Source organism: Oryzias latipes, chromosome 2, assembly GCF_053564925.1.
Source record: "Oryzias latipes strain Hd-rR chromosome 2, Olatipes_Hd-rR_3.1".
NCBI classification, from domain to species: Eukaryota; Metazoa; Chordata; class Actinopteri; order Beloniformes; family Adrianichthyidae; genus Oryzias; species Oryzias latipes.
The window spans coordinates 15,683,176-15,700,180 of NC_136238.1; the positions used below are offsets into that span (position 1 = coordinate 15,683,176).

General features: G+C 39.5%; 1 protein-coding gene and 1 long non-coding RNA gene across 5 annotated transcripts in view; one reads left to right on the plus strand and one right to left on the minus strand.

Annotated features, from left to right (window-relative positions):
- Positions 1-13,472, plus strand: part of LOC144984566 (uncharacterized) — a 43,953-nt gene extending 30,481 nt beyond the window's left edge. Inside the window, exon 3 of one of the 2 annotated variants that reach the window (XR_013648362.1) lies at positions 11,335-11,398. This is a non-coding gene — a long non-coding RNA (uncharacterized LOC144984566). Of the gene's footprint in view, positions 1-11,334; positions 11,399-13,343 lie in introns of those variants that run through there. The other variant, XR_013648361.1, reaches the window with a different exon arrangement.
- The window catches only part of prox1a (prospero homeobox 1a), a 41,837-nt gene that overhangs the window by 6,517 nt on the left and 18,315 nt on the right, over positions 1-17,005 (minus strand). For all 3 annotated transcript variants that reach the window (XM_023961336.2, XM_023961334.2, NM_001161759.1), the window contains 1 exon segment: positions 12,808-13,002. In XM_023961336.2, the coding sequence (XP_023817104.1) occupies positions 12,808-13,002 (195 nt within the window).

Sequence of the window (17,005 nt, forward strand, 5' to 3'; positions counted from 1 at the left end):
GCCTCACACGGACGCGCGTTTAAGGGTCCAGACGCTCCGATTTGTCTGGCCATCGTAAATCAGACCAATAAAGAGATCTAAATTAGGCCATCATCAGCGCAGATGGGCCTCAGCCTTTGAGTCGGGATGTGTTGTGAGTTTAAAAAAGTGGGGAAGAAAAAGGAAAGGCAAAAAGAGAAAGAAAGACGTTTTGTTTCCAGTAAACAGAATTGGCGTAATTGCTCCGGCTTGGTGGGTAAATATTGGATGAGGGGAGGCTCAATGACTCTGTCTTACACACACACACAAACATACAGAAGGACAAGAGGCTGTAAATCTCTACATCACCGACCAACAAAGAGGCCTGTAGGGATGACTTTTCTCCCTGTGCACCGCAAAAAGAGGTGGCCTAAAACTAGGATGAAAATTTTAGGAAGAAAATCACCAGAAAATTGTCAAATTGTCTGCGTAGCAAGTCATTTTTACATCACAAGAAATGTATAATATATCAAAATCTAGACACAAAGACTTCCACGCAACTTTAAAAAAAGAGAAAGATAAAAAAAAGCAAACTGCTAAGCTACGTTGACATCGGGGACGGGATTCAAGAAGGTGTGAAATGCGGGTTTTTGAACACTTTTTCAGCATATGGTGTTCACACTGGAGGAGCAGGAAGGGGCTTCTTCTTCTTCTTTTTCTACTATTCACTAGAATTCACCATACAGTTGGAGCGAAATGGTGTATCGGTGCAAATCTTATGAATCGTGCTCCAAAATAATCACAACAAATGCCAGTTGAACTTGTCAGCTCCAAAATAACATCCTTAAAATTGAATCAAAATTACAGTGCAGTATGAGTCCTTTGTAAACTTTCAATCAAGTTTTTCTACAGTCAAGGGCATGAAGCAAAAGGATTTTGACTCATTTTAAAAAATAACTTCCTTATTTCTAAATCCAAGCTCCTAATGAAACAAAAAAAATCTTGACTGTGCTGTTTTTGAGAACACCCGGGAAATGTGTAGAGCAAAGAAAAGGTAAGATCAACTTAAAACCTGGTGAAATACCTCGAATGTCTAAAAACTGTTTTCAATCTTTGCATGGATCAAATCAGTGGCGGAGCTAAAACATTTTATATGGGGGGGCAGAAGACTTTGGAAGGTTGGCAAATGGAAACGGCAGAGTGGACAGCCATTGCAAATGAAAGCATCAGAAATACACATTTTACTTATTTAATGCTTCTCTAAGCATTTGCTTAAAGAAGCTTTTATTGATCTTAATCTTTGTCAATAATGTGACTTATATTGGCTCAAAAATGTCCCCCTCTTTCCCCCTGTAGCTCCAGACCCTGAATTATTTGCCGAGTGTGCACTTGAAAAGTTTTTAATAGAAGCTTTAAGTAAGATCCATTTCATCCACTCTTCATCTAACACTAAATCGACTGACTGACGTACCAAAACTGGGTTTAGCTTCTATTGTCATCTCCCTTTTCCTTTTTCCTGCAATTCTTTAAAAAATGTTTTTCTGATTATAGAAAATTAAAACATTTAAGTAATTTAAAAGCCCGTTTATATTTGGATGTCACGTTTCCATCAGCTGCTTTTTTTTTGGCAAACACACAATAAGCTGTGGCTAAATTTTTAAATAAAAGGACCAGAACTGGACATAATGACAAGGACGTGCAGTTTTCTAATTTAGTAGTTTTTCTTTTTATTTTTTTTTAACAAAGCAGGGCACAAACACAAGAGGACAGGGTGGCACTAAAAATAATAATGGAATAAAAGAGACATTTTCAGAAGTAGGTTACAGCAAAATTGGCTTTTTAAAAAAAATAACAAAAGGTTTATGTTGGGGCTAAATAAAGAAAAAACACTTATTGTTCATCTAGGATGTAGAAGCACCTGGTTTATTATGAATGTATTATTTTGTTTAAAGTTTTTGTCTTCCGCTTTTGTCTGGTCACACCTAAAAAAAAAAAACAACAATAATTTTGAGTTTGTTTTGCTCAAAAAAAATAAACGCAATGAACAAAAAACTCTTGAAATTAATACATTGAGTAATAATTTCCCCTTCTGTCTCTTTTTAATCACCTTCAAGTCTTCAAAGCTTTTTAATTTTCCCTGAAAACACACTTGAGTCTCTTTTTTTCCTGTCTTTTGCTTCGCAGCCTTGAGTTTGGCCCTCATCTTGGTCAGCGGCTCAACTCTCAGTCGTATCAAAAATAACAGGATTTCTTTCATGTGCTGCTCTTTCTGCAGCCATGCAAACAGAATATGTGCATGTGTGTGTGTTTGTGCGTGCTTCAGAGGGGTACTAAGTGGACATATCACGTTTGTGCCAACGCACAAGCATCTGCTTCCTTTTTCCTTCTCGTCACTATCAGGCGCTCTCTTCGTCTGTTATCGGACCTGGTTTAAGTCACACACACACGCTGGCAGGAAAAACATAACACACTGCTGGAGTGGGGAGACTTTAGCTCCGCTTTGTTTTCTTTTATTCAAGCTTTTGAATGGACACTGAAATGTTGACCGTTTTGTTTTTGTGTGGTGGTTCTGAATATGACTATTTTAAGTATTTTCAAATTGACTGTTGTGGAAATATAGATCCACCGTCTTTGTGCGACACCAATTAAACCAAATCGTGTTTTTTACGCCTCAAAATGAAACAAATACAACAAATTACAGATTATATATCTTTGAAAGAAGTCTGGAAATCATGGAACTGTTAATTAGTCCAAGAAAATCACTTAAAAAATAATAAAGTTTCAGATTTACGCAAAACGCAGGAACATTTGAGCAAATGTCTTTTAATAAAGCCCGAAAATAGCCAAAAATTCAACAGAAAACACAGGTTTTTCACGAGCTTTTGAAGAAATAATTAAAAGGAATGTGGGGGATATTTAGACAAAAACATGGGTTTTGATTAAAAACTAATTGGTAGCATTTTTTTCAAAAGAAAATCTTAATTTTAATGAACTTTGGTAATGTATCCGTAGCTTAATGGATATTTAATTATAAGTTGGAGCCTTCATACTTATTGGTTTAAGTGTGTAAAAAAAAAAAAAGAAGAAATCACAGAAATGATTAAACTTTCATTCAGTTTTATCTCAGATTTCCCCTGAATTCATTAAAGGAAACTACATTTTAATTTTGTTACCGTCTTTATGTCTTTGGGAGTTTTCAACCCTATAAAAGAACAAAAAAAAAAAAAAAAAAAAGAAGATAATAAATAATTAAAAAAAAGCCTTTTCCTTGTTCAAAATTTGTGGTCAAAATGCCCCTCATGCTCACAAAAATGATTATTTTTTGCCTCATTTAACCCCGTCAGTGCCGTTTGGCGCCCTCCCCTACAACGCCAGCTTTTTTCAAATCACCTAGGCAGCCCTTTGCTGCACCATCCACCCTGCACATAAATAACACAGACAGTCCCCCTCTGGTAGGCTGCTCTTTGACACAGTCACCCAGATTTTCAGCAGCTATTCCAAGGTAAAACGATTCGCCCTCCCCTCCAACAAGACATCCAAACAGTTTAAGATAAAATATAAAATCTTTTTTCAATCAGGCTTTTTTGAAGTCTTGCCTTTTAAGGTACAATTAGAGACTTGGGGTTCCTCCAGGACATCGCCAATATGCTTCCTTTCTCAGCTGCTCTTTTGTCGATCAGTCACTGATCTCACTGTCACCAGGGCAATGACAATAAAGTTTCTCTTTGTTCGGACGGCATGTGACCGAGAGGAAGGGTCTGCGTCCTGAGATTGCGTCTCCTCTCGCTATCTCATCGGTGTGGGTGTCTTGAGAGTGTGCGTGCCCCTATCTCCTCGGCGTGTCCCTGCGCACACACGCACGTGCAGCGCTTCCTTCGAGTTGTGTGTGCGCTTCTGTGCTTTTGTGCTCGCCCTCTGTGTGTGCGACTTGTGTGCCCCCCCCCCCTCCGTAGAGGACAATAGCCTGGGTCATCTGACTAAGAGGCTGCAGACCACTAGTGTCACATGATAGAGGGTGAAGGCCACGTCTTTGTTAGCAGGCCTATTGTCACAGCGAAGGAGACAGCTGGGGAAGGGAATCACACGTTCGCACTTGCAGCATTTATACGCCGCCCCATCGTGACTCCAATCAGGCTCAGTGTCAAAGATGATGCCTTCGTTTTCTTGACTGGAAGACACACAGGCGGACACAATGCAGGCAGATAGCTATAATTACAGTGACAGAAAGTGGCAGGTGGCTTTGTGTGCCGCTTTAACCCGGAGCCAAGAGCATGAAGGGAAACCCGGAGAGGGCCGTGTTACGTAATATTCACCCTTAAAGACCCACACCAATCATCATATGATCTATTTTTTCTGTCCCCGGTGGTCTTTTAATTGTGATTATGCAGTTTTACGCCAAATATAATTTTATAGGACATAGTTTCTGCAGAGCAGCAGGAGTTCACCAGAAACTCACCACTGAGTTGTGGGCTACACTGTTGGCAAGGAAGTAAGCCTCCGTTGATATCCCATCATTCTTTTGTTTACACTTTCTCCCGCTAACTTACAGCTCCTCCCAACCCCAAGCTAACATTAGCGGCAACAGAAATGGCGAGCAATATTGGAGCGATACAGCTGTTCAGTTTGGAGCCAGATGCCAATTCGGACGAGGAAAATATGTTCATCTATTTGTCTGGAGATGGATTCATCAGAATGGAGCGGAGCAGGGAGACTTTGGCCGACCCTTTTCTCAACCTGAGAGTCTTTTACAAATGGAATTGTTTCATCTGCTCTGGATTCATCGAAATTGTGAAATGCTCAAAAATGCACCTTTAACCATAAATTTCAGTCTGTCCAGTTGGGTGTTAATGTGAATATGCTAAGGTATAGCAACATTGGGCTTTTATTTTTTTACGTGTTACCAGAGCTGTGACGGTGTGGGATTTTTGATCACCGCTGTAATGAAGCAACAATAATCGCGGTGTCGGGACTCTTGCGACCCCCCCCACCACCACTACCACCACCACCAAACCAGAACTCATCACCGCGATGATCATCTCATCACCGCAGTGATGCGGTTATCGTCACACCCTTACTTACAAGGTTGGAAGTTAGTGTAGACACAGCAACGTTTGTTTGAGCGGTATCAATCTGTTTTCTTACGTGTTGCAAACTAGGTTCGAAGTTACAAGTATGGAGATTACGCCAATAAGGCCAACGTATAGCCTGTGACAAGCAAGTTCTAGAATTAATGCGAACGCAGTGAATAAAATCTGACTGATCAACTTATTTCCAACTCTTTAGTCTAGCTTAATGCCTCTTATATTACGATGCACCTTAATAATGACAAAAGTTTAAAAATAGATTATTCATTGACTATGCACCTTATAAACCGCGTATAAAATATGGTGGGAATACCAAGAATGTCGACAAAAGTTTGCATCAATCATAAATGTTTGACTTTTATAAGAAACTTCAGCAAGATTTCATAAGTTTTCAGGATGCTAGCATCAGGTTGAACAGGTTGAACAGACTGAAATTAACTTTACTTTTTGGGACTTTGATGGTGTATCGCAGTTCACCTTTTGTGTTTTTGCATATTTTTTGTTTTTGTTGGCACTTCCGTGTATTAAACGGGACCCCATCCAAATGTCACTTGCACATCCGAATCCCTGACTGGTTAAAGTTTGACCAGGTTTAACTTTTTATGCGCATTCAGTGGCCACACCTTTTGTACATAGAGCCCGAAAACGGTTGTAGAAACTGGCTTAACTACGCAAAAGTTTTGAATGCAGAATCCCAAAACGTGCATTTATGTGTTTACATAGACTTTTCATTGAAGGTGTCACTGGAACACATGTTGCCAAAGGCAGTGGGTGAAAAAAATAAAGATGGGAGCTTTATCTCACACTAACCCAGCTAGCTTTTTCTTGTGTCCACTAATAAACTGTCCTGTCTCTTAGAGATAGGTGTAACAACGGATACATTGGATATGTGCAAATTTTGTGTTCTGCAATTTCGTAGTTGAGACGCATCTCATTCCTAAGATTTCAAAGTCCATAAAACCTCTGGTTTAAAATTGTTTGGTTTAGACAAAATATTCTATGACCAAATAATTGACATTATTAGGCCACATCTTGCACAGTAAGAGTGTGTATCCGCAAGGAAAACCCAAAATAAATGAAGTGAAGCAAAAATAATTTTCCCAACTCCAGAATGAGAGTGAAGGACAAAGAAAATTGGAGCAGAAGCAAGAAGGTGTCGAGACAAAGAAAGCAGGACAGATGTCGTCTTTGAGATTCACCTCATCCCAGAAGGTTCTCCCTTAACTCCTAGCGTGTATGTGTGCGTGCATATGTGTGCGCCTTCTGGGTAGGTTACAACTGCAGCAAAGGACAACGACGAAACTGCCGCAAAACGTATTAAAAAAAAAAAATAAAAGTAGAATACAAACAGGCCAATCGTTTATATTTTAGTCCCTATCAAAATCCTAAAGGGGTTTTCTCTGAGAAGTGGGAGTCTAAAAGACATCTTGATTCCTGGGAGTCGAGTTCAGCCCTCTTTTCACATGAAGAGGAAGCGGAAAAGACGAGTGAATAGACAAGTAAGAAGAGTGAAAGGAAGACAAAGAATCTCAAACGGTGGAGAAAGACATGAGAAGTTGAGCCTTTCATGAAACACGCAGCTTATGAAACCTGATAGCTCTGAAATATGAGTGTGTGACCACTCTGTGGCCTCCAGGTGTGTGTGTGTGTGAGTCTAAGTCAAAGGGCAGATTTTCGTGGCTGCCACACCCACCCTTCAAGGGCCGAGTTCCCTGTGAACAGCTACGTGTGTGTATGTGTGTGTTTGAGGCGCAGCTGTGCTGTCATTTGGTGCTGACGGAGCCAGCGAGGATCCTTGAACTGGAAAGAGGAGAACGTCCTCTAGAAGGCCTTTATAAAAATGTCTCATTGTCCCTCGTCGCCCAGTGCACACAACAACAAATACAAAATAAAAAAGAGGCAGCTCTGTCGGATTCTGCGCTGCAGGAATTGGAAAACTGAGCACGTTTTGGCATCATGAAGCCGCAAAGTTGCAGGTAATCTGTTCAACAAACGCTGTTTTTAAGGGCCGTGCCCAAAGCGGTTGGCAACCACCGTTGACTTGTCAATCTGTTCTGAGTGTAAAAAGTCCAAAGAGGAAGAGGAAGCCGTTCTTTTCCTCTTGGCAGAAGCTTGAGGCTCACACCTTTCCCTGAGTGTCCTGGCAGAAAACATGTCTTTTTGTTGCATTTGAAGATGAGACCATTGCTGTTTCCTTCCTCCAGCCTCCTCCCATTCTTCGCCTTCCTCATTAGTAAGTGGGCAGAGCTGCAATTAGCACAAAATTGTTGCGGAGAGAGAAGAGGGCAGACGGTAAGGGTGGAGTGACGGAGGTAAACAAGAAAGGAAGGTTGAAAGAATGTGGCGAAAGAGGCAGTAGGAGGAGGAGGAGGAGGAGGAGGTAATTAATGAAGCTGCGATAATTACCGGCGCCTGTTTATGCCAACTTTAGAAGACAACACTCACAAACTCGCAATGAACGACTCACCTTTTAGAAAGGAGTAACTGTTTAACATGAGTGGTTACTAATGACACAAATGTTCTATCGGGAGCAAAGATTTGACTAAGGAAGCCTTGACTACAAAACCAGACAGAAGAAATACCAACAAACATACCAACAAAATGGGATGTTTTTAATCAAAAAAGGAAGTTGTACATTAGATGGTTCCTCAAAATCTATCATTAAATTTAGATCAGAAGTTAATTATGTATGGTTTATGTAGGGTGGAGTGGTCACTTTGACAGTACTCAATTCAATTTCACTTAGCTTAATGAAAACTGTCACTGACAACTATATTTGCCCAAAAGTGCAAAAAAGCCCCCCAAAAAACTGAATTTAGTTCAGTCTGGATCATTCGAAGTATTAAGTCCTAATAGTGTAAAGCTCTTTAGAGATCAAACTCTTCCACTTTCGGCTTCTCCCATCAGGGGTCGCCACAGCGAGCAAGTCGCATGGTAAATTTGGCAATGTTTTACGCCGGATGCCCTTCCTGACGCAACCTTCTCAAACCGGGCTTGGGACCGGCACAGAGGTAGAGAAGGGAATAGGGAGCAGCCTGGAGTCGAACCCGGGTTTCACAGACGGAAGGCGCTGCAAACCAGCACGAGCTAAACCGGCTCTCTCTTTAGAGATCAAACAAACCTCCTAAATCAGGGACTAGCTAAAGTTTTCCCATGATATTTACTTTGCCCAACCTTGATCAAAGCTATAAGAAAACCTAAATGATGAGAGAAAACAAAAAAAAAAAACAAGTCAAGTTTCTTTTTTTCCTCTTCAAAAAAACAAAACAAAAATTAAAGTACACATTTCAAACAACCACCTTTGTGTCCTGTGCATTTTTGTTCATTTTTTGCCCTTAGACAGCCCATATCTCACTTGAAATCTTTAGTTAAAATGATTAGGATGAAAATTACTTGGGGTTTTAAAGAAAAACTTGGACAATGATACTATCATCTGCTCGGCACCACTGCAATTAGTCTAATTTGCCAAAACCTTTGCCTGTTTCTGCAATGGTGAAAAGACTATGAGACAATTGTCCAGTCTGGAGATGGAAAGTAGAGCGAGATGAACATTGCTGCCTGGGATGACAAAAAAAAAAAGAAATGAAAATTATTAGCAATAGTGATGAAGAAGCCAATAAGAGAAAGAGGGGAAAAAAAGGGGCCAAGAAGTGAAAAAAATGGAAAAGACCAAAAGAAAAATAAGAGGAGGGGACGATAGCGTATTGATAGAGGACACGGTCAAGAGTAGGAGAAGGCAGATAGGGAGCAAGGAAAGTGCATGGAGAGGAGAAAGGAAAAGAGGGGGGAGGGTGTGATGGGGACAAACCAAGGTGGAACTGTGATGATGCTAAATTTGACAAAAGGAGAAGACTTCTGTGTGTGTGTGTGTGTGTGTGTGTGTGTGTGCGTCAGGAGACTTGCTGAATCGGCTGTGGTTCCAGTTTCACGCCTCTGAGTTTGACGAAGGTGGAGAGAGCAAGAGAAGGAGAAAGAGGGAGGGAGAAGTTCCCTAGCCAGCAATGTTCCCCCAGGGTGAATGGATGAAAGGAAAGGAGGAAGGTGAAGAGAGGAGGAAGTAGAAAGGAAAAGGAGAAGAATCTTACCTTTGGAAACCCACCTTTTTTTAATTGAATCTTTTTTTTAAGTATTTTCATTAGCCTCCATAAGGCAATTTTACCTAAAATTAATTGGAATTCTGTAAACCAATATACAAATAAATGGTGGAAACTATGCAAAGCAGGTTTTGTTTGGTTGAAAAAATCCACTAACGAGATATTAAACGTTGAACTGGAGGCTGCCAAATAAAAAAAAAACCCTAACTGCCATGAGAAAAAGTAAAAGTTGGTATATTACTAGCCAATGTTAGATGAACAGAGAAACAAGAGGTCATAGTGGATAAAAATGAAAACATATCGACCTACCTATCCTGATCAAATCCATTGTTTAGCTAAAAGAAGACTTTTCTTCAGGGGTGTAACAATTAATCAACTTAATTGATTGATCAATTTATATCTCTACGATCCAACCAAATTGATCGTCTGAGGCCAGTTGTAAATCGAATTGACCTATACCCTTATAAAATCGTTTTAAAATGAAATAAATTGATGATATCATTATTGGAAAATACCATTTGGATTGAGGCTCGGTAGGTTTATTTGACTAGAACATAAATGCAAAGTGCCATCAAAGCAAACAACCCACATATGATGGCAGCAAAACATGAGCAAAACCTCATTACAGCTCAATGTGTGGAAACACTATGAATTTAGCAAAGACAAGTAACCATACAGTGTGGTAGAATGTTCTTATAAGGTTCCTTTTGTATTATTTTGATGTGGAAAAACACAAGTGGGATGAACTTTAGGGAACTAAAAATGTGAATGGATTTGCCATTAATTCTTGTTGTTTGTTTGCACACATTTAATTTACACTTGATTATCTTGCAAAAAATGCAAGGAATCTGGAACACTTCATCTGCACTGATATTTATCACACTGGTTGAATTTTTGACTAAATATGTTCTGGATCGATTTTAGGTCAGTGAATTGGATTGAATTTGATAGTTCAAAAGAAACAAATATCAACTATAAATCATATTGTCAACCACATATTATGATTTGAATCAAATCATTGTTAAAATGAATCGTTACACCCCTACTTTTCATGGATTAAAAGTACATGTGTGTAAAAAAACAAAAAATCCGCCAACTGTGTGGACTGTGCCCATTAGATAGGTTATCTTTGGTTCAAATCTTGTTCTCTTTTCAGGTTTGGTGCAGTCTAATATTGTTTGAGTCGCTGTTTTTGTGAGGAAGTCATTCTCAGGACATTAAAAAGTCTTGGGTTAAGTTCAGCCGGCTAGGTCATTGGATTTGACTTTGTTGTATTTTCCTTTTTCAAAGTTTTGTCATTGTTAGATCTAAAGTTTTTGAGTTCTTGCCAAAAACCTAGTCTCTCTGACATTTAGGGTACAGCGCCACTCATTCCTATAACCAACCTAATTGGGTTTGGAATTGCATCTTGTTCTAAATATATGACAAACATTTATGAGCGATAATACAGATTGTATCATAAAGAGAATCTGGAATAATTGATAAAACTTCTTAAGACCAGTGATTTAGAAACTAAAGCAGATGTGTAACAGTGCTTTAACACCAGGCACGATTCTTAAGCTACATTCACTCCGCCCTCGGCAACACATGTTCAAGCGACCACTTTCAATGAAAGGTATATGTAAACGCACAGTTTGGGCTTTCACATTCAATACTCTCATGTTCATGTGTAGCTACGGAAGTTTCTAGCCGTTTTCAGACTTTGTGTACCAAACCCGGGGCCCCTGATTGCACGTTGAAAGTTAAACCAGGTTGAACTTTGTCCAATCAAGGTACATCTGATTTGGTAGTGATGTAAGGATGGCGTCCCTTTTAAATCAGAGAAGTATCAACCATTTAAAAAATTGATCAGACAATAATTGCAGCTTGTGCCCGGCTGGAATTATGACACCAAGTCTTTTATAAATCAGATTAGAGCTGTGAAAGAAAAAGCCTGGAGCAAGATTTGCACGGCTTCAACATTTCGCACGAAGCCTCTTCCAACTGTAGGTGGCGGACATGCGCTAGTATCAGGTAGCAACAGTCCAGTGTGAACACCTTAGGCTAAAAGTGTGTTTAAGAACACAATTTTAGCCTGTTCTTGAACCCGCGTCACATGCCCAATGTGAACGTAGCATTAGAAATGCACTACATCCTAAAACACCACGAATGATTTGCACCCATGCAATAATCCAATTTAAAATTTTTGTCTTTTACAGATCCTACTGTAGCTGATTGTAAGCACTTATTCAACTGGTCTACTGTCCACCAATAAATCCAAAGGTGATGAGTTTTCTAGCACTTCCAATACACGAATACTACATCTCAAGCAGTCTGTAAACTCACATATACCCTCATGGATGCAAACATGCTACAGCTAGGCCCACTGAACCTGACCAATGGGTAAAACCATCATGGTTACCAGATAAGAGAAACCTTTGGGTCAAAAAATATCCCAGGTGTGGTACAGAAGATCTTGTGTAACTAAAACCTTATGTTATAATAAAGGAGAAAGTACTTATGAAAGTTCTAATTCAACCAGGGGACATCTTGAAGTTGAGTTATAGCAACAGGGTATAACATTTTCATCCTTGAAACATTACGTCACTCATCCAGTTGGCTTCATCCATCTGTCCTTTATGCGTTCGTTACAACCTTACTAAACACACCCACGCTGAGAACAAGGAAACTTGCTTAGAAAGCAAAAGACAAAATGCACACCATATGAATATATGTCTCTATATGTTATTCATTCTTACCTAATATTACACAGCTGGGTTAGCTTTGTGATCCACCTCTGGAAGGTCTACACTACGTGTGACATGATTAGTGGTCTAACTTTGGCAACCAACTGTTTTAACTGTTTCACAACAGTTGATAGCAAAAGCGCAAATGTTCTTGAACATTTGACTGTTGTCAGCATTTGTATGGTTCAACTCTTTCTGAGAAGATTCCAAGTTTAAATGCTCTGTTTGCACAGACTCTCAACAGCGCTAACCTTTAACCCCAAAAGTAAAAATAACCCTTCTGTCAACAGGCTAAACGCGCAGAATTTATTTGCATGCCATGCCTTCGTTTTTACATGTACACCTGCGAAAAGCTACCCGACTCTTATTGTACAAAGTATGCAAAGTATTTGCTTTTCATTTTTCTGAATATCCTTACGACCGGCGCCTACATTTCTGAGTTGTCTGCAAATCTTATCCTTTTGGCATTTCAGCTTCAACAATCATCTCCCTGAGCAAAAAAGACAAGTGTGTGTGTCAGCGAGAAGATGTGCACTAATGGACATCTAAATGCTGCTGATGTTACGTTGCATAGTTTAAGGGCCCTCGGGTCCCCTTAGCCCAATATTGAGAGGGGGGTAAAGCGAGGGAGGGAATGTGACTTCTGCAAATCGCTTTGACAAGGACACCCGTGCCTAGAGCGGCGTCCTCTTTCGCCTCATCGAACACACACAAACACACACGTACTGTGACATCCACACCTCAGCAGAATCGCGAGGTGACTGTTGCACTCCGAACAGCTGACTTGGTAAAGGACGTCCGTGCGAGAGTGCGTTCAACTTTGACTTAACAACTGAGAGCGGAATTTTCATTTTTAAATAAGAAAACGATTGGCTTTTAAACGTTAAATTTGACCCCCACAAATCTCAATAACTAGGCCTCATTGTCCCTTCTAATCCTGCTTACCTCAAAGTCATTGGCTTTGTTGTAGTGCATGTTGAGGGCCCTGAAGAGTTCGGCGTCCCGGCCCACTGTCAGCTCCTCGGCACCAGTCACCCCATCGTTGATGGCCTGCCGAGCAAACTTCTCCATCTGGATGTAGTAGAACTCCCGAAAGTTGCTGAACCACTTGATCAGCTGGGAAGTGATGCAGCGGTTGAACTGTAAAGCGACACATTAAACAAAAGTGATTTTAAGAAAAGTTTACTGGAAGGGTTTTAAGTTCAGATTTGGAAAATTAAAACTTAAAAGACCTCCTTGAAAAGGTTTAGGGTCATTTCTTTGGAGGGAATTTTAATATCAGGGATGCTTGCTGCCATATCAGCTTTCATGTCATAAACCTGGCTTTGGCTCCGATTTGCATGAAGAGATGTTATCAGATTTCCTTTGAACCGAGCATCTGTGTGACTGATTACCTTCATCATGGCACATCTACACAAGTATTTGGTTTTTGTTTTGCGGTGTGGATTTTACATGCAAATAGTGAACTTGTTTCCTTATAGAAAAAGGACTCTGGGCTGTCGGACGACAAGAGGGAGAAGTGCTTTTGAAGGGTGAACCTGAAGGTCACAAGTGAGCAGGATTCAGACTGAAAGCCCCACAGTATGTCCTTGTTTTTGCATGTAAGTTGCTAAATACTGTAAAATTACACAATACAGTTGCATTTATTGCCTGTTAAAATGGGATGTTTGTTACTGAGTCCTCACTTTCAAAAAAAAAAAAAAAACTCTACTTTTTTGGGTTTCTTTGAATCCCAGCCGCACGTTGGACTTTAAAAAGTGTTTGCAATCTGTTCCAATTGACCTTGTCAGGCTTATGCCATTGGTAAAAGAGGCCTTTTGGCCCAAAATGAATCCGTTTTAAACATTAACTTGGTGTTAACAGGACATGTTTCTGTTTCCGATTGAGATAAAAACATTGGCCAATCAAATGGACTGAATCCCTTCATAAACAGGAAGCAGAGAAAGTAGGGGGAAAAAAAGTTCATTGTTTGCAAGATCAGGTGGTTCAATCCAGTCAGATGTACAGAAAATGAATTTCATGAATTCTAAAGGAAGCGTTTTCTGTTTTAACATGTTTGGTCCAGTTGAACTTTGCTTTTAATCAGGACCTGAATGACTGAGAATCTACACCGACATTTTAAAGAGATTTCTTATGTTTTCATTTTTTTTATTTATCTGATAAAGGGCCATTTAAATGTTTTGTGAAATCAGGCATATTCACACACAAGGGATATGTTTTAAAACCTTAGACATGGTAGTTAGCCCTAAGAGTATTTGTTGTAATGTGGGTAAAGCCCATGTGATGCCGACGTTGCCTTTTGGCTTTTTTCTGCTCCCAGGTAAAAAAAAAGAAAACACTGGCAACCCAGTGAAAGTGTGTGTAAGCAGTGAAGGGGAAAAATAGCTTTGACATGGAGATTAAGCTCCGCATTGTTAGAAGACATTGTCTCACAGGAATGAGGGACGAGGGACAGGGCTTTGGGGGGTGGACAGGGCTGCATGCGGGACAGACGACAGAGAGGGAAGAGATATTTTTTCAGGAGCGCTCACAGGGGGTGACATAATGGAGCATAACTCTAGGGTGGGAGGGGGGGTTAGTGTTTCCTTGAGAAAAAGATGGACTTGCTTTCACAAAGGCGAGTGACAGGAGGGAAATGTGGGTCTGAAGTTGGGGGTGTTTTGACCCACAAAAAAGACTGGCATGCAAACAGCATGGCTACTCAGCATTTAATAAACACAAGATGACCTCTGCACACCCATGAAAACAAACATTGCAGACACACAAACACCATCTGTGCTCATTTTACCTTCAGTATTTCAGCAGAAACATCAAATTATACCCTAAAGATGGCTTGTTTTAGAACATTCTTAGAGAGATTTAAAAAAAAAAAAATTTACTCTTCAAACACACCTAGAAATGTTTTCCGTATCCTTACGGGAAACAATCCCATCCATTGTTTAGCGACCTGGAAACTTTTTTTATTTTTTATCTTGACAGGAGGGCTTATCTGTTGTGGAGCCACCAACTGTCTGCATGGTTGAAGTTTACAGAAAGTTGCTTCTGCTTAAGCAAAGTGTATGAACTTCCAAGTCGGAAATTCTACACCGTCTTTGAGTCTTCTTCTTTTGTCTTTGTCTTTGCAAACAACAAATGTGGAAAATTAAATTATGGTTAATTGATTTTCTACAGATTGTTTTTTTAATTTTTCTATCAAGGCTTTTGTGGTTCTAATCTATAACTGTAAATCTGCGATGACATCACTTCTAGCTTTGGATTTGGCTGATCCATTGACTCTTTATACGAACTGAATCGAGTGAGTGGGACGTCCGTCACCCATACAGTATGACTAACTTCTAGCTTAAACCAAATTATGTCAATTCAGTTGTCATTTTTTCTCAATATGGACGCTGCCATGCTGGAGCCCGACAACGTCAGTAGGCACTTATTGACCTGACTTGGTATGAGTCAACATTTTTCCTGCAAATCAGGAGTGAGCTTGTTGGAAGGCCACACCCCCCACCACTTGAAAGTGGCCTCAGGGAAACTGTCAAATGTTTCAAACGTTTGACACGAGGCATGTGATTGCCCAGTTTAAACTCGAATAACTTGCACTTCAGAAAAAGTATGAGAAAGGCTGTTTAATTCTCATTAGAAGCCAAAGGATACTTCCAGGTCTGTCTTAAAATGGAGCAACCAGAAGGGGAAGGGGGTAGTTATTGAGACATACCCAAAAATGAAAACTGTAGAAAGATGTTATTAATCTCAGATGTTAAATCTAAAAAAAAAAACAAGTGTGTGAGCCCCAGAAATCTGTATAAATTCAGTTTAAAGTTGACATTGGGGTTCAATGGGACCTGACTTTACTGAACTGACCGGACCTAAATTACAACATTTAACCACAAACAAGTGGTTAAATGGAAAAAAGCATAAAAGTTCAAGTTTGCCTCCTTCTGCTTCTAATTAAGCAACATCCAGTTCTTAAATTTGAAGCCAGAAGTAATCGATGTTGCAGTTTCTCAAATGACCTCTAGTGGGTGGTTTCAGAAGAATTTCACTCGTGTTCTTTGCTGTTGGAGGATTTTGAGATAGAACCAACCTTTTATACCTTGGACTTTTAAATTGAAGCTAATTTAAAAATAAAAGTAGAGCGAGGCATATTTTTTTGAGCAACCACTAGAAGCTTGTCACACAAACAAATTGGTCCTCATTTACTTCCATGTACAATTCAAAACAACAACTTTGCAACAAAAATAAACAGAAAATCTTGATCATCCCTTTTGAGGCCATATTTCAAATTCGAAAGATCTCTACAGAGAATGTGTTTTTGTCTTTTCTTTTTTTAAACATTATGTTGTTCTTTTTAAACAGATGTTAAGTTTCTTTGAGGTCACATCCAGCCAAGATAGTAACAGTCACCAAGCTAAAAAATTACTTGTGGATCATATGACCTCACCTTCTGTCCATATGTCTAACAGTTATTATTTTGACCTGAAGCTGAGCTACGAACCTGCTGCACAGCTGTGCACATAGTTACCCAAATATAGAAGTGATAATGTCCACTGGCTAATTATTTATTTTTGGCATGGCAGCACACATTTATAACACACACAAAAAAAAAAAAAAAAAAAAATCCACTAAAGCTGTAATCTATCTGTTTTGATAAATACGTTCTTAGAATATTGGGTCTTAGTCTTGAAATTTTCAGTCAAGAATAAAAATGTGATAAACTTTACTAACCAGACTAGTGTTTGTGCAAAATGAGAGGTTACTTTTGCAGCCTCAGATACCATGAAAATGACCTTAACCTTTGGTTTTATTGTGTGGTACAGAAAGTTCCTACAATCTGGAGCCAAATTCTCTCTTTTTAACGCGGTAATGTTGTGAAACCATATTTTAATGACCCTAGCCATACCTAATTACTTCTGTCAGTTTTATTTAAAAAAAAAAGTTTTAATTGGAGAGCCAAACAAGTCATATCAAAATAATGGGGGATTTTCATGCATCTTAAATCACAAGTATATAATGTCTAACTTTATTTAAACAATCAAACAAACAAACACCCAAACTCCCAACCTTGTTTGCAACCCATTAAAAAAACACAGTCCGACACCGCCACACGCGCTAGAATAACATCCAACCTGATATCAACAGGCTGGCAGTT